Below are 26,329 nucleotides of genomic sequence, written 5' to 3'. Positions count from 1 at the left end.
ACATCTTCGGCATCCACATATAATAATGGTAGTAGTTGGGACCAGCTATTGGTATGATAGCCCATTAATACTTTTTTTAAGTTAATGAATTATTTTAATTAAAAATATTATTAATTAAATAATTATACATCTTAAAAAATAAAAATCAATAAGGGACAATGAACATAAACATGTCGTTGATGTCGCACTAAATAAATATAATTCAAGCTCTTAATTTTTAGGAATATTTTTTAATTACTTCATGTTAAATCATTATTTTTATTTTATATATAAAATAAAAAATTATTGAATATATAATTAATTAAAATATATTAAAAAATTAAGACAACCAAATCTGTACACAGTTGTAGCTTACTTTTTTTTTTTTTGAAATATATATATATATATATATATATATATATATATATATATATATATATATATATATATATATATATATATTTGGTCATTGGGAAAAAAACCAAATTTATGATAATAAAATGAGAAAAAAGAAAAAAAAAAAAAAAAAAAAGAGAAGAAGTAGTTGGACTGGGACCATCGAGGGAGTTTTCCCTTTTGATTGGGTGGTGGTTGGGTTGGTCATGTCGCAAGAAATCTATCAGCAATCGCCAGTTAAAGGGTTTGTTCTTGAAACAAAAGAAAACCATTCAAAGAATTAAAACCCCATCAGCCTCCAAACCAACAAAAGTCAAAATCCACATGGCAAAACATTGTTTTCTTACAGGCATTGAGGGATCACAACCGCTAACTTTCTCTCTCTCTCTGTCTCCCTCTTTTTTATATTTTTTTATAAATCCTTTTATTATATTCAACAAATAATATTGCATAGTGGGAGTGAGTGAAAAAGATGGCTATCAGCTTCATCATCTATATCATCATCATGATCAAAAATCTCTGCTGCATTCGTAATGGTGACCTGGTCAGAATAATACCAAAAACAAAGCTCCTAATTTCTAGTTTTTCTTCCTCAGTTTATCTTCAAGTCTTCTACCAATACCATTGGTGTGTTTTTCTGTCTACCCATTTCTTGATTCTTTTGTTTGCTAATGGTTGGAGGGTTTTGCTTGCTCTTTTAGTCGGTATATATGAGCTCTTTGTTTAAATTTTAATTATTGAATGTCTGTCGTTTGTTTCTTGTTACTAGGAGGAATATTTGGATAATTTTTAAGGGTTTTTAGTTTTTGGTAGCAGGAGATGTTTCATAGTTCTGGTGGGTTTTCCATTCTTGGGATGCCTATATTAAGAACTTTCACTTTTGGAGCTTTTTTGCTTGTGTGGCTGTGTTGGTCTCCTCTCCTCATTGAAGCACAAGATGGCATTACTCATTCTTCAGAAGGTGATTTTGCTTGAACTGTTGCTCTTATCTTTCATTTCCCTTTGTTTTAGTTTAAAGAAAGAACTTTTCTAAACTAATCATTGACAAGTTTTATCCTGCAATTATAGTCTTAGAAATGCATTGAATTAATATGTGGTGATGTAAAAGTGCTTGTACATAAAGTTCTTAATCAGAAATTCAAATCAATTTCATTAATGTTATGGTAATTTAAAAAATAATTATATATGTGTGAATTAAATGATTTCAGGTGATAAAAGAGTAAATTTTGTCAGTTCCAAGAGTTATTTTTATGGAAGAGTAGGACTATTGATCATATTCATGTATTGGATGATCTTGGAAACAGGCTAACTTTTGGTTTAATGTTAATTTCTGATAAAAGAAATGTGAAAAGAAATGAGGACGATCTTATTATTTCTTCAATAATATTTAGTTGGTCAAGCAAACGAAATAATTAGTATGATAAATGTTTAAATTTGCAGTGAGTGCATTGCGGGATATCAAGAGCAGTTTGATTGATATCAACAAAAATTTGAGCAATTGGAATCGTGGAGACCCATGCACATCAAATTGGACTGGAGTTTTGTGCTTCAATGAAACAAAGGATGATGGCTATCTGCATGTTAGAGAACTGTATAATTTTGTACCTTTTCCTTTCAAGAGCATGTTAGGTTGCTTTTTTCTTTTGGTTACAAACAATTCTATTTTAGTTTGTTGCAAAGAACAAACTTTCTCAAATTTTTTCAGTTTATTTAATGCTCAACATAATCATCCTTCAAGTGTAGAAGCTATGTGCTGAAAATTGACCAATTTTTAAAAGTAGATCATCAAATTTTAATGAATTTGAGAATCTATAATGACTTCTTTTTTTTCTTTGGTACAATTAATTGGATTGCTTTATTGTTGCTTTCAAAGTTTACTGCTACTTTCGACAAGCAGTATCTAGCAGCTGTATTCTTGTCACAACTCAAAAACTCTGATAATTAGACATAGTTTCAAGGACACTTGTCTACAAACTGAATGTAGGTATCTTCAGGGCCTTTTTTTTAAATGAGAAAATTGTAACGAAATGTTCTTTACATTTATTTTCTTTGCAGGCAACTACTTAATATGAATCTGTCTGGAACTTTATCACCGTCACTTGGTCTCTTATCTTATATGGAAATTTTGTAAGGCACAGATTACTTTCTGTACCCTTAAAATTTCTCTATCGGAATGGATATTTATATCACTGTTTTTTTCTCCTTCCTGATGATAACCATTCTCTTTTGATCTTGTTGAAGGGATTTTATGTGGAACAACATAAGTGGGAGTATACCGAAGGAGATAGGAAACATAAAATCTTTGGTACTCCTGTAAGTTAAACTACCACTTTTCTTATTGAGCAGATAGTGCAAATATGCTTATCAACTTAGACATTGAAAAGTTTTGTGATCTTAAATTTTGCAGTTTTCTTTTTATAATATCATTCACTTAATATTGACGAAGGCACAAATCTGAATATAGTTATTTTATTGCTGCATTACTATGCGCTACACATATATCTTGAGTTCTTATTCTATGATACTTATGCTTTCAGGCTTCTGAATGGAAACCAATTAACAGGTCCCTTGCCTGAAGAGCTTGGCAATCTTCCAATCTTGAACAGAATACAGATTGATCAGAACCATATATCGGGATCAATCCCAGTTTCATTTGCAAACTTGAACAGTACACAGCACTTGTAAGAGTTTCTCTGATGCTATTTAGCCTAAAAACCAGTGCTGGGACATATTGATTCTTTTACATAATTTTCACTTCATATTTATATTTTCTTTTCCTTTTGGGCAGTCACATGAACAACAATTCGATTAGCGGGCAAATCCCACCGGAACTATCCAGATTACCAAAACTTGTTCACTTGTAAGTTGGAAATTGGCTAGACTCGTATGAGAAGTGTGTCATTTATTTGCAGCTATAGCAGGGTCCATGAACATCTTCAGTTCAGTTTAATTATACCCTTTCTTGTTCTGATCACTTACTATGCTCATTTGTTGTTAATGTGTTTTCAGCCTTCTGGACAGCAACAACTTATCTGGATATCTTCCACCACAGTTCTCTGAATTGCCAAACTTACTTATACTGTATGGTTTCTCTACTTCCCTAGAGATGAAGCAGGATTTCATCTTTCCTTATGTCTGCTCCCCTATAATAGACCTTATCTTTGTAGATTCTGTTCTAACTATTTTATGTTGCCTTGATTTCTTTTTTGTCTTTTTCAGTCAACTTGATAACAACAACTTTGATGGGGCAACAATTCCGGATTCTTATGGCGACATGACTAAACTGTTGAAATTGTAAGTGCAAAATGCAATCTGACATTTGTAAGTGCTTTTAGGAGGCCACATAGCAGTTTGCTGGCATTTATATATAAATTATGGATGGGATTATGTCTTTAGGTCTGTGGACCATTGTTAAAGAGTTAAATCTCACATTGATGAACAGACAAGATAAGACCTCTTAACATAATGCTTGGGCTGGTTCAAGTAACAAGCTTAGGCTTTTGAATTAATTGTATATTTCTACCATAGGATGTATTATTGAGCCGTCACCTATAAGTTGGAGCCTTTAGATTGAGAGGTTCATCAATGTGGCATCAAAGCCTCTTCGCTTGATGATCCATTGTTCAGTTCAAGGCAACCCATTTCTTAATACTTATTCCTCTTAATTAAAATTTTAGCACACAGCCATAGGGGTCTAAATGAACATGCATCTCACTCAGTGAATAACTCATGGTCAAGATTGTTAGTAGCTCCTTTTTTATCTATAAAGTTCGAAGAAATGGACTTATGAGCATAAATATTTAGGTTTCGCTAATAAACAAAAGAACATGTATATGGTGAAGCCCAAATATGTTCAGGAATAGGGTTTTTTTGTATTTGTTATATGACTAGTTTGAAGCTTGATATAAGTTGCTAGGTAACCAATTTTAAGCTGCAAGAATTTCATCTTTTAGTGGAAAACTAGTTTAAAGCTATAGTATGTTTTGGGATATTTGTAGTGGTAGTCATATGAATAAAATAAATAATTAAGCTAGAAGTTATTGGCGTTGGAATATAGGTACCCCAAGTAATATAGGGAGGGCATCACCTCCTCCTTATAAAGAGGCCTCAGGCTGTTCTTTCATTTGAAAATTTGAGGCCATTTGGCTCCTGTGGATGAGTCAATTGCAGTAGGGTTTGTTGGAGTTTAATCTTTTTTTTTTAGGGGTAATTTCAAAAAAGTACTATGTGGTTTTGTGCTTTACCGCTAAAGGACAAAAGCTTTTTTTTTTTTTTTTTTTTTTTACCAAATATGTACCATGTGGTTACGTGCTCTTACTCTATACCTCCTCCCGTTAATGTCTTGCTGATGTGGCTTCCACTTAGTTTAATTATGGATGATTAACAGCATTATATGGAGTAAGAGATAAAGTAAAGATGAAAAACCATAGGGCACCTATTCGGTGAAAAGCAAACTTTTGTCACTTAAGTCATAAGGCGTGAAATCGCAGGATGCTTTTTTGAAAATTTCCCTTTTTTTATTACTTTAATGGTGAAAGTTGTAAATAGATTATTTGGAAATGCTCAAAAAATGTTTCTTGCTTAAGCCTTGATTGTAGCACTAAGCTCGGTATCTTCTATTCAAACCAAGATTGAATAGTGAAATTTGAACTCAATTTGAACTCAGTTTGAGCTTGAGTTAACTTAAAATAGGATGAACCAAGATTGAAGACTATCATACTCAGCTTGGCTTATCTCATTTGCACCTTTATGAACATTAAGGTAGCAACATCCATGGCTGAAATGAAGATAAATTATGTATTGTAGTTGAAATGGGGATATATCATGTCAACTGGGTGTCACAAGTTAGAAGCTTAATGAGCTTCCAAATTATAGTCGAAGCATGTTGGTTACAATATTTCTGCATTTAATTATTTAATTTACATTTTCTCTGCGTTTTCTTTGGCCTTATCAGGAGTCTGAGAAACTGTAATTTGCAAGGTCCAATCCCTGACCTGAGCCGGATACCAAACCTTGGATATCTGTAAGTTTATATATCGAGTTTTCCTTTCTGAACCATTAATTGCAAGTTGTGGCTTTCCAAATGGAATTTGAAATGCATTAGACTGAATAAACTTTTATTTATTCCTATTTTAAGATCTGTGCTGGTTCTTCTTTTCACTTACAAATTTGGATATAATTTTCAGAGACCTCAGTTCAAACCAGCTAAATGGATCCATACCTGCTGAAAGGCTTTCTGACAATATTACAACCATGTAAGATTTCAATATCTTGCACCATTTGCATTTTTGCATCATTAGCCAGAATAAAATGTATGGGTATTTACTTAAAATAATCTCCAAGTGTCTTTAGTATTTGAAATCTTGAAGGTTATGCTACTATTGATTTTTCTTCAAAAGTGATTTTCACTAGCTAACCAATGTTTGCAGTGATTTATCTAACAATAAGCTTACCGGGAGTATTCCTGCCAACTTTTCGGGCCTGCCTCTTCTTCAAAGATTGTGAGCATTTTCTTAACTTTCTCATTTCTTAATTGTTACAATAGGTTACGTTTTGTTGAGCCAAATTCTGTCTTGATTTATGTCTCTATTAAAGCTGCCAGTTTTTTATGCTAATAAATTAGATAATACACATGGAAAAAATTGAACTCTGTTTTCTGTAGTAAAATAAATGGCTTAACCATTTTCCATGACAGGTCAATTGCAAACAATTCATTGAATGGCTCCATTCCATCTACCCTTTGGCAAAGTCGGACTCTGAATGCATCTGAAGAACTTATCTTGTAAGATCTGAAATGAAAATGTCATTGTTTTTCTTGGTAAAACTGTGGTGAATGCAAACACAAATTCCAATTTATTAGCTCTCTTGAGCATCTATCATCAGTATCTAAAATAAAGAGTTTATCTCATTAGTGGCTTTCAGCATAACTGTTAAGAACAAACGTTTTATCTCTCGGTGGGCTATAATTTTGTAGTATCTCACAGCCCTTTTTCTAATGAATGGTTTTTCCACTCTTTGATGTTTCAGGGATTTTGAGAACAATAGACTCACAAACATTTCTGGTGATGGCACTATTAGTCTCCCTCAGAATGTTTCACTCTGGTTTGCTTCATACTTTCATAACATTTTATGTCCTGATGTTAATGATGTATGTGTTTGCCTTTACACGCCCTAATAGTTCCGAATAATTTTCAGGCTGCAAGGCAACCCTTTATGCTCAAATTCCAACCTGCTCCAATTTTGTGGATATCAAAACAAAGATTTAGACGAGCAGGGTTTGACAAACACTACCGATAGCTGTCCCCTTCAAGCATGTCCTTACGTATATTCCCCAACATCTCCTGTACGTTGTTTTTGTGCTGCCCCTCTGCTCGTTGGATATCGATTGAAAAGTCCTGGATTCTTCAGTTTTCTAGAGTACAAATATATGTTTGAAGAATATTTGACCTCTGGTCTCAACTTGGAACTTTATCAGTTATACCTTGAGAACTTCCAATGGGAAGTAGGACCTAGATTGAAAATGTACTTGCAGCTATTTCCTGTCTATGATGCTAGCAACAAAAGTTCTCATCTCTTTAATACAAGTGAGGTTCTCCGTATCATGAGCAAGTTCACCGGATGGGGAATTCCTGATAACGAAATATTTGGACCTTACGAACTTATCTACTTCACTCTGTTGGATCCTTATAAGAATGGTTTGTCTCAAAACAAAAATATGCCTATTTTAGTTGCCCTACATATATTTTCATCTGGTAAAAAATGTGAAAGAATTTGAACTTTGGGTTCATGTTTTCCTGTACTTCTCCAGTGATTAGATGGTAAACTTAGGATGGCTATAAACATTTTTCGTGTGCTCAAGAATTGTGAAGTCCTACCAGTACTCATCTATTGGCAATAAGCTGAAATTTGACCTGATTCTTTTGCTTACATTTGTAGCTAATAACAATTTTATTTAACAGGTAAGTTGTATGCACTTATTTCTTACCAAAAAAAATGTCTTCTAATTTGCATTTGCAAATGCCAGAAAGTATTGCATGCTTGATGAATAATCTTAGAAAGAGTTCTCTAAACATATAATTTTGTGATAATGCTTTGTTATTTTGTTGCATATTTGAAGCTTGCCTATAATTATCAATGTCTGTGTTATTCACTTGTGTGCAATATATTGAACCAAGGGTAAAACATCTCTAGGTGGTGTCATTTGCAATTCATCTTGTCTATGCATGTCATGCCTGTGCTATAGCAGTGTAATATTTTTGTCTTCTAGCTAGTAGGCTAGGGATTATAACCTATAATGAAACTGAATGATTATAAAGCTTAGTTTAATTTGAGTTTTGATGTGCTGAGGAATCAAGTTGTAAGTTATTAGTTGTAAGTTATGAGTCTGGTATACTTTCTTCAACACAAGTATGTGATAAAATTGTTGCATAACTTTGATGTTATTATGCTGATGGTTCTCATGATGTCACAGTGATTGTTGCCTCACCATCATCATCTGGTATAAGCAAGGGTGCCTTGGCTGGCATAGTATTGGGTGCCATTGCTGGTGCAGTTACATTATCTGCAATTATTTCACTTCTAATCGTGAGAACACATATGAGAGACTATCGTGCAATTTCAAAAAGACGTCATGGTGAGTGTTTCCCATGACTAGATTGCAAATGCACATATATTATGTTTTCCCATGATTCCTTCTCAAGTTTTGGGTCAACAATGCCTATTCTCATGCCATTTCTGTATCGTTTATGCTTGTATAACAAAAGATAAAATTTGATTATGAAATTTTCTGAGATTCATGGGTAATGCTGTTCAAGTGTTTGGAAATTAAAATCTTTTGGTCTAAACAGTTCCATGTCTAACATTTGCCTCTGTTTGTGCTAGCATCTAAAGCCTCTCTAAAAATTGATGGAGTGAAGGATTTTACTTATGCTGAAATGGCCTTGGCTACAAATAATTTTAGTAGCTCCACTCAAGTTGGTCAAGGAGGATATGGAAAAGTTTATAGAGGCATTCTTGCTGATGGCACAGTTGTGGCCATCAAACGTGCTCAGGAGCATTCTTTACAGGGTGAGAAGGAGTTCTTAACAGAAATAGAATTGTTGTCAAGGCTACATCATAGGAATCTTGTTTCTTTGGTTGGATACTGTGATGAAGAAGGTGAACAGGTACCCTCATATATATTTCACAATTTTTTAAGTTCACCTTCATAGTCTTCACATTGTCAGTTAAATTAATCAAATCCTGCCTGTCTTTCTCATCCTTTTAGGAAGTCAGTTCTATTAAATTGGTGGATTATGAGGAGACTGGGGAAAGTTCAGGTTCTTTTTTTTTTACCCAAATAAAAACCCCTGCTAGAGTAATCATGGGCATAGGGTAAGCTGTAGGCACAAGTCTTTGTTGCCTCCCGCATTGCTGCAAGCCTCAAAAGTCAAAACCTATGAGCCCTCACCCCATGTGTGATTGAAGCCTTAACAGTTAGGCCACAACTCTTAGGCAGTAGTGCCAACTTTGAGAGATGTAAAAGGCTTATGTTTTGTTATTCTGATTGCTAAATAATTTCTGGGAAAATAAAGAAACAATTTGAATCTAGAAATGGCATTTAGGAGGTACAGAAAGTTTTTTTTTTCCCTTTATAAGTGATTCTGTCAATGAGGAAAAAATTTGTCATTCTATGCCAAATATAATTCTTTTATTTTTCTTATTTCTCTAGTGATGTTAAAATTTATCATTTGGGAAAAGCTTAATATGTATTCAATTATGCCTGCAGATGTTGGTTTATGAGTTTATGTCAAATGGCACCCTTAGAGACCATCTTTCTGGTACATCTCATTTTCTCCTTTGGGCTTCATTTTTAATTCCTTTTGTTATTGTTATTATTATTATTATTATTATTATTATTATTATTATTATTATTTGTCATTCATCTCAACTGTAACCAAGAAACAGCTAAAGTGCATATCTTCTTTCCTTATATATAAAATCTTCAATTTAATTATAAATTACTATATTTGACGGGTCCAATAGCTGATTAATCTTATATGTGGGTGGTATCACAGCCAAGTCTAAAGAACCCTTGAGTTTTGCATTGAGAGTGAGAATTGCCTTGGGTTCAGCAAAAGGAATCCTCTACCTACATAAGGATGCTGATCCTCCAATTTTCCACCGAGATATAAAGGCAAGCAACATATTACTCGACTCTAATTATAATGCAAAGGTTGCTGATTTTGGACTTTCAAGACTTGCCCCAGTACCAGATATTGAAGGGGCTGTGCCAGCTCATGTGTCCACAGTAGTGAAGGGTACTCCAGTAAGTTTACTATATCTATATTCTCTAGAAAGACTACTAAATTCCAAGTTTCCCTTCTTCAGGGAGTTGATCTTGGCCTTCTTTGTTCCTTTTGTTTTATCATTAGCACTCAGTTTGTAGCATATCCGCATCTCGACATTTTGGATACAAGTAATGAATTGCATCACAGTTCATTAACCTGCAAATGGATAAAACAACAAACATTTGAATCTTATTTGTTCAATGTGATGACAAACATTGTGTTTTAGCAAATTGACTCATTAAGTCATACTCCAAAATCCATTAAGGAGAAAACTATTTAAATTTGTTGTATATTTGTAGGTCGGGACGTTCTGAATCATGGTTTTTAATCACCACTTATTAATTGATTTTGAAAAGAATAACCAAGTTTAAGAAGAGTATGTCAACTGATAAATATACTAAAGCTTTTTGATCTGTTGTAAGTAGGGATATCCTGATGTCTCAAACATTATTTTGACTTTGCAGGGTTACCTTGATCCAGAGTATTTTCTAACACATAAATTGACCGATAAGAGTGATGTTTATAGCCTTGGTGTTGTATTTCTGGAGCTCTTGACAGGGATGCAACCGATCTCACATGGGAAAAACATTGTTCGAGAGGTAATGGCTGCCACCTCTTTTAGTTGAAGTGTATCTTGCATTTAATAAACATTGTTCTAGAGAACTGGGATATTATACTCACAGTTACATACTCTTCTCATTTGAAAGACTAGTGAGGCAACAACACATGCAATTCAATCATTGGTAGCATTTTCTTGTTGATGTAGTACCTCCTCCGCATTTTGCTTAATGCTGGAACAAGTAACCATAAAGGTTTGGTTATCATGTATACATGCTGAGAGGAGTAGAAAAATAAGTGTAACTTAGGTTGAATTGGATAGTAACTTTTCTTTTTAAGAAAACCGATAATAGTTGAACATAAAATATCTGAATAATTTAGTTATCATAATTCTCAAACTGAAATTTTACCAAACATTTTTAGACAATTGACAAGTCAATTCAAATTGAGTTTCTCTGTTGCACCACCATTGCAATAGTGGAATGGGCGCATAATTTTGCATGAAGGGAAAGTAAAATAGATCTATATGACATCTCTTCGTTTTCAAAGAATTCTTGATGTGAAAAACATAGAAACAAAGGTCTGATATTTGAATAGGAAAAAGATTAGATCTGCGAAATTCCTCATGAATTGGCTTATTTGTAAAAGGCTTGTTCTTTGGGTCGTAGAAGTATATTTGCAATATAGCATCAGAGAGAAGAATATTACTTTAAATGCTTGTGTAGATACTTATTAGAATAAACTTCCTCATAAACTTGTCAATTCAACTTTTAGGGGTGTAGAAAGAGATGATTCTCGTTGATTTCAATTAATCTGTACATGGGTATTTATATACAATTGATTCCTATAATTGTGTTATACTAATTAGGAAGAAATCCTAAATGAGAAATCCTAAATAGGAATACAGAATACAGAATATACACAAAAATAATATAATGATTGACTTTCCATAACACTCCCCCTCAAGTTGGAGCATAGATGTTAATCATGCCCAACTTGTTACAAATGTAGTCAATCCTAGCTCCATTCAGAGCTTTTGTGAAAATATCTCCTAACCGCTCTCGGTTTTGATATGTCTGTTGAGATGATCATTGTTGAATCTTTTCACGAACAAAGTGACAATCAATCTCAATATGTTTGGTCCGCTCATGAAATACCGGATTAGAAGCAATATGGAGAGCAGCTTGATTATCACACCACAATTTCGCAGGCAGGGGGGTCTTAAAACCTGTCTCATTTAGTAATTGAAATATCCACATTACCTCACATACTGATTGTGCCATGGCTCTGTATTCGGATTCAGCACTAGATCGAGAAACTACACTCTGCTTCTTGCTTTTCTAAGACACCAAATTTCCTCCAACAAAAACGCAATATCCAGTAGTTGACCTCCTATCAACCTTAGATCCAGCCCAGTCGGCATCTGAAAAACATTCAACATTCAAATGCCCATTATTACCATATAACAAACCTCTTCTGAGCTCCCTTCAGATAGCACAAGATTTGTCCCAAGGCTTCCCAATGAGCAACAGTTGGGGAAGACATAAACTGACTTACCACACTAACGGCATAAGCAATGTCAGGACGAGTGACAGTAAGGTAGTTCAATTTTCCTACCAATCTCTTGTATCTCTCTGGATCTTCAAACAACTCACTATCCCCTGCTAACAGTTGTAAATTTGGAGTCATTGGTGCACTACAAGGCTTAGCACCTAATTTTCCTGTCTCTGTCAATAGATCGAGGACATATTTTCTTTGAGACAAGAAAATACCCTTCTTACTTCTCATAACTTCAATACCCAAAAAATACTTTAACAATCCCAAGTCTTTGGTCCAAACTGGGTTTGGAGGAAGGTTTTAAGAGATGAAATACCTGCAGAGTCACTCCCAGTGATGATAATGTCATCCACATAGACCACCAGGAGAATTAGACCAGCCTCAGATTGCTTATAAAATACTGAGTGATCATACTTACTCTTTTGCATACCAAATTCCTGTACTGCTTCACTGAATCTCCCAAACCAGGCCCTAGGACTTTGTTTCAAGCCATAAAGAGACTTCCGAAGTCTACAAACTTTACCCAACTCCCCCTGAGCAACAAACCCAGGTGGTTGCTCCATATACACCTCCTCCTGAAGATCACCATGAAGGAAAGCATTCTTGATATCCAATTGGTACAGGGGCCAATCATATGTAGCTACTAAAGAGATAAACAAGCGAATTAGCTATAGGAGAAAAAGTGTCAAAGTAATCAACCCCATATGTCTGAGCATATCTTTTTGCTACAAGGCGTGCTTTTAACCTAGCCACATAACCATCAGGATTTACCTTTACTGCAAATACCCATTTGCAACCAATAGCTTTCTTACCAGTGGGCAAAGGCAACAGTTCCCATGTACCATTAGCATCTAAAGCCACAATTTCCTCTTTCATAGCAAAGACACCACCAGGATGAGACAGGTGCTTCACCAATGATTAGGGATAGGAACGAGTCTAAAGAAGTAACAAAACACCGAGAACAAGAAGACAATTTATTATAAGAAACAAAATAAGAGATAGGGTAAGTATATGAACGTTTACCTTTACGAAGAGCAATGGGTAAGTCTAGATCGTAATCATGATCGGTGAAGTGCAGGATCTCCCAGAAGTAGCCGGTGGAGGATCCGAGTGGTAATCTCAATCTCTGGAATAAACATGAACAACGGGAGGCCGAGTAGATCTAGAGACGTAAGAAAAGCAGTGTGAGAGAGGACTAGACATTGGTTGGATAGTATATATTAAGATATCATCCTCCTCCCTTGACTCTCATACACGGATGATTGAGAAAAAATAGAGTGGACTCAAAAATGTGACATCTGCAGAAACAAGATAACGATTAAGAGTAGGAGAGAAAGCAGGTACCTTTTTGGATCCGGAGTACCCAAGGAAGACACATTTGAGAGACTTTGGATCCAATTTAGTAACTCATGGACGAACATCACGTACAAAACAAGTACAACAAAAATACGGGGTTCAACAGAAACAAAGATTTTGTAGGGAACAAAGTAGTATAAGGAATATCCCCATTAAGGAATGAAGATGGCATACGATTGATCAAAAACATGCCGTAGAAGCGCATCCGCCCAAAAGTGTTTAGGAACTTTTATACGAAAAGAAGAGCACGAGTTACCTCAAGAAGATGTTGATTTTTCTTTCGGCCACGCCATTTTGGGATGGGGTATCCACACAGAAGACCGATGAAGAATGCCATTTTGTGTCATATAAGATGAAATTGTCTTTGAAAAATATTCTTTAGCATTGTCACTTCTTAATATGCGCATGAAATATTAAATTGAGTTTTGATTTCATTACAAAAGGCACAAAAGATAGAAAACAACTCAGAACGATTCTTCATTAAATATAACCAGGTAACACGAGAGTAATCATCAACAAAAGTAACAAAATAACGAAATCCAGTTTTAGAAGTATCAGAACAAGGACCCCAAACATCAGAATGAACTAACTCAAAAGGGGATGAAGCCCGTTTATTGACTCTAGACACAGAAGGCAAATGATGATGTTTTGCAAGCGACACGACTCACATTCTAGTCTTGATAAAGACTGGCGAGGACAAAACTTATTCATGGTAGACAAATATGGATGACCCAATCTAAATTGAACTTCAAGAGGTGTTACGTTACTGGAGCAAACAAGCGACCGTGGTACATGATTTTCCAGAATGTAGAGACCACCTGACTCACGTCCTCTACCAATAATACGCCGTCGTAAGGTCACGAAACAAACACCGATCGGAAAAAAGGAAATAGAACAATTTAAGGTACGAGTAAGTTTACTAATGAAAGTAGATTAAAGAGAAATTTGGTAGACACAAAGCAGATGACAAAGAAATTGTGAAGTCGATTCGCGATTCAGAACCCATGACACAAGAAGTAGAACCATCGGCTAAAGTAATAGAGGAAGTGGGATTAGGAAAAGCGGATAGAAGACTAGAATTACGTCATGTGATGCATTTGCACCGTAATCAATAACCCATTTGGATGAGGAAGACACAAGGCATGTAGTGGATTTACTCGACTCGTGATCGCAGATGATAGGAACCGGTAGGCTTTAGAGATGCTCGATCATCGGGAAAAGCTGTGCAAAATCCTCTGCAGATACCAAAGCGGTTTTCTCGGAGAGGAAGATCTGTAGAATCCTCTGCCGCCATATTTGCCATCCGTGATCGTTGATTTTTCCTCTGAAGTTGCGGACAATTATATTTTGTATGGCGGGCTCATGACAATAATAACAAATGACTCCTCTTGAGTCTCGATTAGAACTAGCCTCTCCATTGCGCGATTACTTACATTGCTCGTAATTCCTCCTCTACTTCCTCTTCTATTACCTGTTGTCCATTTGGATTACGGCTAATAAGAGCACTCTTGGCGGTGTGAAGATTGGATACTCTGCACGAAGGACCCGTGTGAATGTTTCATGCAAAGAGGAAATCTCGAGGCTGGAAAGAATCGAGATTTAGCGATCTCATACTCTGAAGGAAGGCTGCAAGAAAACTCATAACGACAAGTTGCTCCGTTGGACTCTTTGAACTTTCACATCGAACTAAAAGGCAACAATACATTAAGTTCCTCATATACGTTTAAAAACCAAAAAATAAGCAGTTAGAGACTTATTATCTTACTCATCACGTTAGAAAGCCTTACAAACATCAAAAATACGGAGATATTCCCTTTACGAATCTGAGAAAATCTAAGTAATCCATCAATTCCTTAACAAATTCACAGTGATTAATTAAACTAATTACCTCACTGTGAATCGAGTTCCGAAGCTGCAAAAACAACCGAGCATCCTCCCTTAGCCAAGTTTGTTGTGTATCATCAGTAGGTGGATCTTTAGTAAGGTGATCATCCTTATCAATGCTATGCAAATAGACCCTAACAGTCTTACTCCACTCCAGGTAATTCGAACCATTAAGTTTGTGTTCCGTGATCTTAGTCATCATCGGAATCACATCAGAAATAACATTCTTATTGTCTGCCATTTGTTGAGACAAAGAAAACTAACCGAAACGCTAATCCAAAGTGCTTACAGTAGCAAAATAATCCAAAATCACAAATCAAGCAAATACCGAAATAAGATATGAGTGCCAAATCTTAGAAGTCCTTTAATGGTGTCTTGGATCGAACAACGACACAGTGGTGGAATGAGGGGATTGAGGCGACGTTGGCAATGTTGATCGGAGTCGAAACGGCCGGTCGGCGGCCAAGGTCTCTCCTGAGCTGGGTGGTGAGAACAAATAGTCACCCTAGATGACTTGCTCTGATACCATGTAGAAAGAGATGATTCTCGTTGATTTCAATTAATCTGTACATGGGTATTTATATACAATTGATTCCTATAATTGTGTTATACTAATTAGGAAGAAATCCTAAATGAGAAATCCTAAATAGGAATACAGAATACAGAATATACACAGAAATAATATAATGATTGACTTTCCATAACAAGGGGTAAAGACCAAAAAACATTAATTACCACTTGAGAACCAGAATAAGGTTGTATATAAAATTAAACAAATTAATAAAGAAAGCACGGTCGGATGGAAGGATGAGACTTAGTATCGATAGAGGGAGAGTTATGCAAATCATCCAGTTCCACCCCTACTTGATTTGGTTTCAACCAAGGATTAATAAAATTCTCAACTCAACTCAACTCAACTAAGCCTTTATCCCAAAAATTTGGGGTCGGCTATATGGACTCGCTTTTTCCACTCTAAACGATTTTGGGTTAAATCCTCAGAAATGTGTAATGCTTCTAGGTCATGTTGTACTACTCTCCTCCAAGAAGGGTTAATAAAATTCTATTTTAGAAAAATTTGCAAAAAAAAATATCAATCTTTGTTCACGCCATCAAAACCATACTTTTGCAATTGCCAAGTAGCAGAATAACAATTTTATTCGGTTAGTGTTGCATTGATGATTCTTCTATTCTTTTAGAAAGTACAATTTTATTGCTAAAAGAACCATGTAAGATTTAATTTTTGAGGCATACAAAAACATTATTTATATATTATTTGGTTTCAGGTAATGGGTTATTTTACACCATACAAGCCCTATGTAAGGTTTAATGGTAAAAAAAGTCAAACTTTTGAGTTTGACTTTTTGTAATCATTCACAAACCTTTTAATTCTAGCAATTTTGTCTAATTTCAAATGTTAGTTGTAAATTTGTTCAATGGTTAAAATTGAAGTTTTAGATGCTTACATGGCAGCCAACTATAGGGCAATTTTTTTTTTTTTTAGTTGTGAGTGAGACCCACATGTATGGTGTCATATATTTTTTTTTTTTAAAAATAATTACAATTATGTGGGCCCCACAATATAAGAAAATATTTTGTTCAAGTCAGTTGCCATATAAATATCCCAAAATTCAGTTTGGCTAATTGGATAAATTTATAACTAACCTTTGATGATTTGGGTCTCTTCTGGGTAATTGAGGTGCCAAATCAAGAACTCTGATCAGTATTGCTTCATATAGAATAGTGGCTGAAGCAATGATTACGCAAATCGAAGGTTGGTTACTTGGGTAGGAAATTGTGCTCACAGACCTGTATGAGTATTTTCTTACATGTTTTGCTTGAAGTGTAAAGCATAACGTTGTATATAAAGAATGAAAGGAATTAATACCTATTGTTTGTTGACATATGTTGATAATATCATTATATGGCAATTGATCTGCAAGTACACTATAGAAAACAATTTTGATAATCTTTTTTTTTTTTTAAATATGTTTTTGGATTTTATCTTCATCAGGTCAATGTTTCATACCAGTCTGGTATGATATTCTCGGTCATTGATGGACGTATGGGTTCTTATCCTTCTGACTGTGTGGAGAAGTTCTTGAATTTAGCCATCAAGTGTTGTGAGGATGAGACAGATTCAAGACCTTCAATGGCGGATGTGGTCCGTGAACTTGAAACTATATGGCTGATGATGCCAGAGTCTGACACGAAAACAACAGATAAAGTGACCAGTGATCCTGAAAAGTTAGTTAGTTCACCATCTTCATCATCTATGGTGAAGCATCCTTATGTGTCGTCCGATGTTTCTGGCAGCGACCTTGTCAGTGGAGTTATTCCTAGCATCACTCCCAGATGAATGGCACTGTGGGAGACAATGATAAGAACATCCGAATCTGAAGTTGCTATAATCTTGAAAATTTGGAATGGGAGGTCCTATCAAATGTTTTGATTCCAGATTTCTGTATATAAAGTCTTGGTATACTTTGTTAAGGTAATAGGTAGACTGGTGGAGTAATAGCCTAATAGCTAATGTTGTTTGTGATACATGAATTATGCTAAAAAATTTTTGATTCCTTGTTATTTCTTTGAGCATATTTTTATTCATTATTTAATCGGATTTTTGGGATTGCTACATAAGATAGTGTTCAAGATGTTTAAGCCATATTAATTACTAGCGAAATGTAATTTCATGTCCTTTTAAATAATGATAAATTCTTATTATTATATTAAATTTTATTGAGAATTTTCTCTTAATTAATTTAATTTAAATAATTTTCTTCTATTCTAGTAGTAATTTTTTAAATTAATTTACCTAATTAATTAAAAAACTATATTAAATTCATTTTATGCAAAAATTAATGGTAGTTTTTATAATTATTTTATTTAAAATATATTAAAATTTTTTTATTCATAAAAAATAATTTAAATTTTACTTATTCTACTGTTCAAATAAACTGGGTGGAGCTGAACTGAACTTTATCTGATAGATTACAAACTAGGGCTATTTTAATATTTGATTTGTTGATAAAAGTATTGCATTCCTTCTATATTTTAAATTGGCTTCAACTAATCTTTCTTCAGTGTTCTTCTAAAAAATATCTTCCATTTCATATCATATTTTTCTTTGCTGACTAAAATTATCTCTATACTCATAAAATTTCAATTGGTTATAAAGGATATCATTATATAATTTTAATACTCTAACTTTCATTTGTCAATCATCTTTGCTTACAGTTAAATTTTCAATGTAATCATATTTTTCATTTATATTTGACATTCTTTGGTTGCAAAAAAAAATATTTATTTAACTAAAACAATAAAATAATCCAATGCAAAGAAAACAAATGACGGGAAAATACTACTAACCCAATTATAGTGAAGACTTGAAAGGTATTTCTCAACTTTTTAGAAAAATATTGCATTGACTATATAAAAACTATAGATTGTGTATTTAGGTGATTTTATTTGGAGAATATAGGTTGACTTTATATTAATTAACTATAATATTAATTTCTATTTGATTTGTTTTAATTTAATTCATAATTTGTGTTAGCTCAATTTTTTTTTTTACAAAAAAACATATTTTAGTTCTGTTATTTGCTTACTCTTAAACACATGGTTAACAATTGAGTGAGAAAAGTAATATAAGGATTAATGATAATAAAATTAAACTATAAAATATTATGACAAGTAACGGTATATTTTTAAATTATGATTTGATTAGTTATTAATAAGTGAGTGATTAAATTATAAACCAAGTAGGAAAGGCATTAATGATTCGGTTAGAAAAAGAAATGGAGAAATTAGCTGAGCTGCAAGAAAATAACAACTCTAAATCAAAAGAAATAAATAATATTAACTTTCATTTGATTGTTTTAATTTAATTCATAATTTCTGTCAATTCAACTATTTTTTTAAAATAATTTAATTTAATTTTGTTTTCTTACTCTTAAATATATGGTTGGATTGAGAAAATAAAATAAAGAATAATAATAATAATAATAATAATAGAAATAAGCTACAAAATAAATTTATTATGAGATGTAACTATAAAATTTTAAACTATAATTATTTAGTATTAATGAGGGATTGAATTATAAAGGCATCAATGGTTTAGTTACAACCAGAAAAAGAAATGGAGAAATTAATGGACGCCATATATATATATATATATATATATATATATATATATAACACAGAGGCTAAAGAGAATTAAATAGCTCCTCCTCATGGCTTAACCGTATATTTTTGAATTATGAATTAATTATTATTGAGTGAGTGATTAAATTATAAACCAAGCAAGAAAGGCATCAATGCTTCATGTGGTGCCTATAAGAGGTAAAAAATTTTCACCAATTTTGAAACTTTGAAGCAATTTCATGGGAATTGTGAAAGACAAGTTATTGGCCTGAAACATGGAAAATACAAGTTTAGAGCATGCTTGAACATATTTAACATAAACTTGTAAGATGGAAGCAAAAGTTGAGATTACATGATCAATAAGGGGCATGCATGGGGCAACTTGCATGTATGCTTCAAAAGTAATTAATTATCCATGGTTTGCATGGGATATGCATGGAATACAATAGTATGGGATGTAATTATTATGAAAAACTAAGCCTATTTGCATATGCCCTTGGAAAACACAATAGGCCCAATAAAACTCTAATGGTGTGTATATGAATGCATGTAGAGATTTGAAATATGTTTTTGGATGATGTTTATCCATTCACACGTAGATAAGTGTGATAATTATCCTTTCCTAATTTTATGCCTTAATTTAAGGAAACCATATTTATGTTATTTTATCACATCTAAATCCTATCTAAGCATAGAAAAAAGAAGTCCAAACTCCTACCAAGCTTCTTGATTGGCGTATGGCAAGAAAGGTGGTTGATGATTGGTTATTTTTTGTGGATAGGGCCAAAACCCTATCTTTTAATCCTGAGTTCAAGAAAGTCTATCTTATCTCTCTAAGATATCACAAGGCAAGGAGGAAAAACGAATTTAAAATATCTTCCCACCAAGGTGGCGTCCGACATGTTGAATGGTGGAGAGAAGGCTTTTCCTAATTATTTAATTTTCCTAGTTTACTTAAGTTTTCCTGGTTACAAATGGTTTATGTAATTAGTTTTCCCAGTAAAATTATGTTTATTTGTAAGTGCACGTATAAAGGCCTAAACTCTACATTATTTTCATTTGTTAGATATTCATTATTTTCCTTCAATAAAGCTTTGCTTTATGCTCTTTTCACTTATCACATTGCATCAAAGTGTGGCATGTTCCTTGTCTTATCACCAATAGGTGTGGTGACTTTCTTAGGTTTTGTTTCTTCTTTGCAATGCTTTGCTTATCAAAGGACAATCAATTCCATCCCTTGCTGATTTCTTATGTGGCGTGTAAACTTATTAAAAGCAGCTTGCAAGTTTAACTCTTTTCTACCTTTCTTTGTATTTTACATTTAAGTTCATAAAATCATAAAAAAGACCATAAAAATACTTATTCATTACTTTGACATGTGCTTTGTCATAAGGGTTTTGCAATAGCCGGACGATTCTCGCTGAAGTGGGAAGAGAGGAGTCACCACTTTAATTTTGAGAAAAATTAAAAAAAACCATTTATTGTTTAAAAAAAAATAATTTTACCACTTCTGAGACAGAGATTCTGGATTCGAGGTCCTTGCATGTGTAAGGAAGGTGTTGGGCATCCCACATTGTCTCTCAAGAAGGGTAAGTAAATTTAAGGATGTGCTCTTTATAATTTAAAATCGATGATTTTTAGGGTTTAAATTACAATGTTAGTTCCCAATTTACTACAGGAATGTTTGGTGTTTCACTATTCGGGGTTATCCCAAGAACATAAGTAGAAGGAATGACCCTATGATGAATTGAGACTCTGACTTTAATTATGATTTTTATTAAATTCCCCCCTCCCCCTGCAAAATTAGGACTCTAATTTTGAAGAGGCATTATTAGGCTCCTACAGATTCATGATGAGTGAGGAGGACTCTAGGCTCATTCATCATTCATCTCGTTATTGGTGTCCAAATAATTGAGTGTGTGGTGTATGAAGTGAATTTTTATAATTGAACCAATATGAGTATAGATTTTCATTCCTTTTAATTGGGACTCCAATTCAAAAGGAATATGTTAATTAAAGCCTCAAGAGTTTTCTCCATCAATAAGGACTCTTAATTAATGAATCAAAGTTCCATCATCGGCAATATCAACTGTAACATCCTTACCCATATTGATTGACGAATTTGCAATTTGGAGATTATGAGTCGAATTGTGCTAGCTTACATTATCAAATTTGAGGAAGGACTCTCCCTCAATGAAAAATATGATCCAAAGAAGGACTCTCCCTTGTGCTCGAAAGGTTAAGAATGTAAGAACTCTAAGAAGAACTCTCCATTGGATTTCAGCTATAAGAAAACTTAGTGTAAAAATTTAGAGTTCGTGGAAGGACTCTTCCATAAACCTAAAATTGAAATACATTTGTAAAAAAATCATTTTTTTTAAAAAAATTTAAAGGAATGACTCTCCCTTTTTGGCACAAAAATCATAAATTTGGTGAAATGTTTAATAGGAAAGCTTTTCTCCAAACGTTAAGAGGCCGAAAAATGCTTTTCATAAATATGGATGGGGGTTTAAGAAAAGGACTCTCTCCCGAACTCTCGATATTTTATACAGAGATTATGGTTTTTATAAAAGATGTAAAAATTATGAAAGGGGGTTTAAGGAAAGGACTCTCTCCCGAACTCCCAATATTTTATAAAGAGAGAGATTTGCCTTCAAAATGTTAAAAAAAAAAAAATACAGGGTAGTGTTACTTCCGAACTGTCATTATTTTAGAACTATAAAATGACAAAAATGCTATAAAATGACAAAAATGCACTATTCCCTAACTCCCTGTTATGCATACATGCAAGCATGCAAATGACAGTTATACGCATGTTATTTCCGATCTCTCGGATTTGCTAACTACACAATATCCGAACTCATCCTATCACACGCATCTCGCTTTTATTATTTTTGATCTCTTACAATCATGTCTGAACTCCCTCCACTTTATTTATTACATTCGAACTCTAATTACAACCTATTATCTTATCCGAACTCAAACGATTATTCCTAAACTACTTCGAAATAAGAAACATGTTTTTAATACAACTTATTGTTTTATCTGAACCCAAACAATGGTTCCTACACTTCTTCAAAATAAAATAAAATAAATAAAAAATTCTTTTAATATAAAGTAAAATGATATTTCTAATACCACGACAACATAACAGTAATATTTACAAAATAAGCATAAGTCAATTTTAACCTTATTTCCTTAAGAGTTCGGCATGACTAAATAGTTATAGAGCTCATATTCTAGCTTATGTAACATTGCGGATATGACTTAAACTATGCCCTTTAAAAGAAACATGTAGACATCAAAAGTTTTACCTGTAAAGGGGCTCTAGCAACGATGGGGTAAGTGAGTTCTGGCGTATGAAGCTTAAAAATGGAGCCGAAGCACTATAAGATTAATTTTTTAGAAGTGATAGGTTAGGGTACTTTGGAGAAAGTGAGTTGTTTGATGCTGATGCTACAATGAGGATTCTTTAGAAAAATTGAAGTTTTTAAAGCCTCCTCCTTATATTCTCTCAGCTCTTTTACGGAAAAGGACCCTTTCAACAGTGGAAATTTTGGGTATTTATAGGGAATGGGGGCCTTAAAATAGAGAGCTAGGATTCAAGATGAAAAAGAGGAAGAGTCTGAATTTAAAAGGACAACATCCGAGGGTCAAGAATTAAAGTGACCAAGGATTTAATGGTAGCGATCAATCCAGGACTCCTTTGTCCTTTTCCTCTTTGATCCAATGGTTGGGAGTTATGCCTTACAAATCAAATTAAGGGTTGGGATTGGAAGGTACCAAATTTGCATTTATTACTTTAACCCGAGAGCCTGAGATTTGTCCTTACAAATAAAATCAATAGTGGAGACTGGAGTGTACTAAAATGCTTTAACTTCTTCGAATCAATGGCCCAGATTCATCATTACAAGTAGGATTAATGGTGAAGATTGAATCGTACCCCAATCACTTTAACTAACTCAATTTTGATGGTGAAAATTCGATCTTGCAAACCAAAGGCTAGGATTCAAAGTGATGTCTCTGAAATCCTCACACAACCTTTATATCTCGATCTTAGTTTGACATCCTTCTGATCTGGCAGTTTCTGATCTCTTTATTAGGTCCCTCCTTTTGAAACATCCTCATCTAATCTCTCTTGATCTATCCTGTCTCCCTTTATGAAGTCACTTTCTCTGATCTCTTAAAAATTTGCGGTCTCTCCACATCACCCTTTATTCAAATTATTTCAATATGATCTCTGTGGTTGATCAAAAGCCCTTCATCCGATCTCCTTTATCCGATATTTCCTAGTGTGCATTGAATATTGAAAAAACATTAAATATTTTATTAACCGAGGTATCACTTCGAGTCTCTCAAGCATTAAATGCTCAAGGCTATATATATAGGGGGGGGGGGGGTGTCACTCTCTCATTTCGCATTTCTGCATTCTCTCTCTTCTCTTAAATCTCTGGCCAGTTCTCTCCTGGTTCTTGATCTCCGGTAACATTTTTCATCGAAGGTATAGTTTTTGATCTTTCTCCGTCGCACATTTTTCTCTTTTCACCTGAAAATGAGCAACACTGATGGTCAGAGAGCAGCAAACCTGCCATCAGTACACGTTTCATGGACCTCTGATGAGGATGAAGAGGTTAGACCAAGTGGGTGACTTGAGATTGAAATAGTGGTCCATCTGATCTCTAATCAACCCACTAGGCCAAGCTAGGGACAAGCTCCGATCCCAAGGAAAGAAGCTTTCCTGATGGATGAAATGGCATCAGTTCTTAATCGATCTAAGCTGGCACAGATCAATCAGGAGTATAATCTCCCAAAAGATACTTTTGAGCTCATTAGATGTCACGAAGATCTTCAGGCTGATCACTTTTTTAAGGAGAGAGATCAGATTATGGTTTATGAAGAGTAGTTCAAAGCCGGGCTGCAATTTCCCTTGGATCAGTTTTATAAGGATTTCTTGAGATACCATCGAGTCTGCATGGCTCAACTGCATCCAAATTCATGGTGAACTATAGTGGCCTTCTGAGGTTTATGCCAAGCTAAAGGCCTGGAGCCCACGATGAAAGTCTTTGCCAAACTACATCAGCTCACCCAATGAAAGGCTAATGAACATTGGTTCTTTCAAGCAAAGCCGAACTGTGGGCTCTTCGCCAATCTCCCCTCCTCACTAAAGAACTAAAAAGATCAATTTTTTATCCTGCGGAGCTGAGATCCCCATAGCTTCAAGGGCATCCCATGGAGTTGGAATTACTTAGCCGAGAGGCCAGAAAAGAAGATCGATCTCAATGAGGTCAAGAAGGCTATGGTGAAGGAGCTCAAGAGCCGGGCAAACTCTCACAGATACCTGTGCTTGGATGTTATTAGGGTTGAGCTTAAATGGTGGATAATGAACATGATCGCCCAGGAAGACATCTCACTCTAACTCTCTGATCTCGAGCCTGAGAAGAGTAAAGCTTCTTATCGTAAGTCCTATGATTATCACGAATTCAAAAACTTTTTTTTAAGTGCAGATATGGTGGGAGGCGATGCTGATAAAGTAGCTCAAAATAGGAAAAGAGAGCTCGCTAAAAATTTTTGGAGAAAAAGGAGGCTGTCGCTGCTGCCACAAGGGCCGAGCTCGAGGCCCAGAAACGAGCCTGAGTGGAAGGGATGAACTCCCTAATTTGAGTTCAAGTAGAACCTACTACTGAAGGGCCGGTCCCTGCCCCGAAACGACCCACTACTCAACCTCTAGTTTCTGTTGCTTCAGAGGGCCGATCCTTAGGGCAAGCAGTCCCATTCGGGCAACCAGTCTCCCAAGATGCTCATGTATTAATTAGATCATTGGAAAGGAATTGCACCGTGCGAGGTAACACAGACCTGGCCTGGAAGCGGCTGCTACCCAGCACATGGTCAGTCGGAAGGTCAACTTTCTAAGGAGGGAGATCTCTAAGGCTGTTCAAGAGGCCATAGCTTCTAAGAGCCAACTCTCAGTCGCGAATGCTTGGAGTATAGAATTAGAGCAATAGGCAAAGTCTTCTGAAGAGCTAACAGCTCAATTATGGAAGGAACTCGAAGATGCCTAGGCCAGTCGAGCTAACGACCTGGCTAAGTTTGCTGAGGAGATAAAAACGAAGGAGAACAAAGCCTTGGAGAGGGAAGATGGCTCCTATGTGCATGCCCATGGCAATCTCCTAGCCGAGTTCATCAAGCGTTATCCTGAAGAGGACTTCACCTGGCTCGAGAAGCTTGCTCCGGGTGTTGGGGCTGAGAGCGAGAGCAAACCTGAGGGAGAGGATGTAACTAATGAGCGGGCTGGGGAGGACCCTCTCGCAGAGTGATGCATTATCAAATATGTTTAATAAAAGATTTCTTTAAGATCAGTCTTTCTCATTTTCTTATCGAGATCGGATAATCACATGATCGGCATTACATTATAAGTTCAATTATATGCAATGAGCTTTAGAGATCGAACTAACAGCATAGAAATTGGAAATAAAACATAATACCGAACTTCAATCGATAACAAAATTTAAATTTAAGCAAGTATATAAAATTGAACTTTATTGAGATTGGATGGTCTGAGGACCAGACTATAGAACAAAATAAAAACAATTATTGAGATTGGGTTACTTGCAGATGGAAATTGGACCTAAACCAGAAAATTAAACTTCAATTAAAACTAAAACAAGAATGAGCTTGGAGATCGGATAATCAGCACTCAAACTTCCGAGAAACCGAAACTCGAACAAGTATATAGGATTGAGCTCAATGAAACTTAAAACCAGTATTATTAAGTTCGGTTAAACCCGAGATCGGACTATAACAAAATTGTAACCTTTATTGAGATCGGATAATGATGGGATCGAACCCCAATTCAGAAACTGACTGCATGAAATTAATGAACATTAAAACTTCAATAGATGTAAACCAATTGCATATTAATTAAACTAAAAGTGTCATTTTGGCCAAATGATGAATTTATTGACTGGCCAAAATATGGTGTCTACATGCTTTATTCAAAGTTGCTAAGATTGAGTTTTTTATTTTTTTTTCAAGTTATGCAAAGATAAGTTGTCTGAAGAGTGTTTCTTATTGGCGTGTTTACTTCAATCCAAGTGTTTAAAGTTTATTTCAATCTTAATCAAATCTTTAAC

General features: G+C 34.6%; 1 protein-coding gene across 1 annotated transcript; it reads left to right on the top strand.

Annotated features, from left to right (window-relative positions):
* The first annotated feature begins 847 nt into the window (after positions 1-847).
* Positions 848-17,639, top strand: LOC131177353 (probable LRR receptor-like serine/threonine-protein kinase At1g06840). Its single transcript, XM_058142320.1, has 21 exons — positions 848-919; positions 1,192-1,336; positions 1,816-1,966; positions 2,431-2,502; positions 2,617-2,688; positions 2,913-3,056; positions 3,164-3,235; positions 3,385-3,456; positions 3,595-3,669; positions 5,330-5,398; positions 5,562-5,630; positions 5,805-5,876; positions 6,071-6,157; positions 6,403-6,477; positions 6,571-7,070; positions 7,847-8,008; positions 8,257-8,540; positions 9,143-9,194; positions 9,432-9,682; positions 10,169-10,303; positions 17,071-17,639. Exons 1-21 carry the CDS (start codon positions 848-850, stop codon positions 17,413-17,415), a joined length of 2,976 nt encoding a protein of 991 aa, XP_057998303.1. The 3' UTR covers positions 17,416-17,639.
* Positions 17,640-26,329: the final 8,690 nt, after the last annotated feature.

Source organism: Hevea brasiliensis, unplaced genomic scaffold (assembly GCF_030052815.1).
Source record: "Hevea brasiliensis isolate MT/VB/25A 57/8 unplaced genomic scaffold, ASM3005281v1 Scaf417, whole genome shotgun sequence".
Classification (NCBI taxonomy): domain Eukaryota; kingdom Viridiplantae; phylum Streptophyta; class Magnoliopsida; order Malpighiales; family Euphorbiaceae; genus Hevea; species Hevea brasiliensis.
The sequence above is the reverse complement of the archived record's forward strand: the minus strand, read 5'-3'. Positions and strand labels throughout refer to the sequence as shown.

What these genes read in the sequence shown, in the direction of transcription:
- LOC131177353 (XM_058142320.1), top strand. Translation starts at nt 848, where the DNA reads ATGGCTATCAGCTTCATCATCTATATCATCATCATGATCAAAAATCTC. An exon ending in CATTACTCATTCTTCAGAAG is followed by an intron (nt 1,337 to 1,815) that starts GTGATTTTGCTT and finishes TTAAATTTGCAG; the next exon opens with TGAGTGCATTGCGGGATATC. An exon ending in ATAAAATCTTTGGTACTCCT is followed by an intron (nt 2,689 to 2,912) that starts GTAAGTTAAACT and finishes TTATGCTTTCAG; the next exon opens with GCTTCTGAATGGAAACCAAT.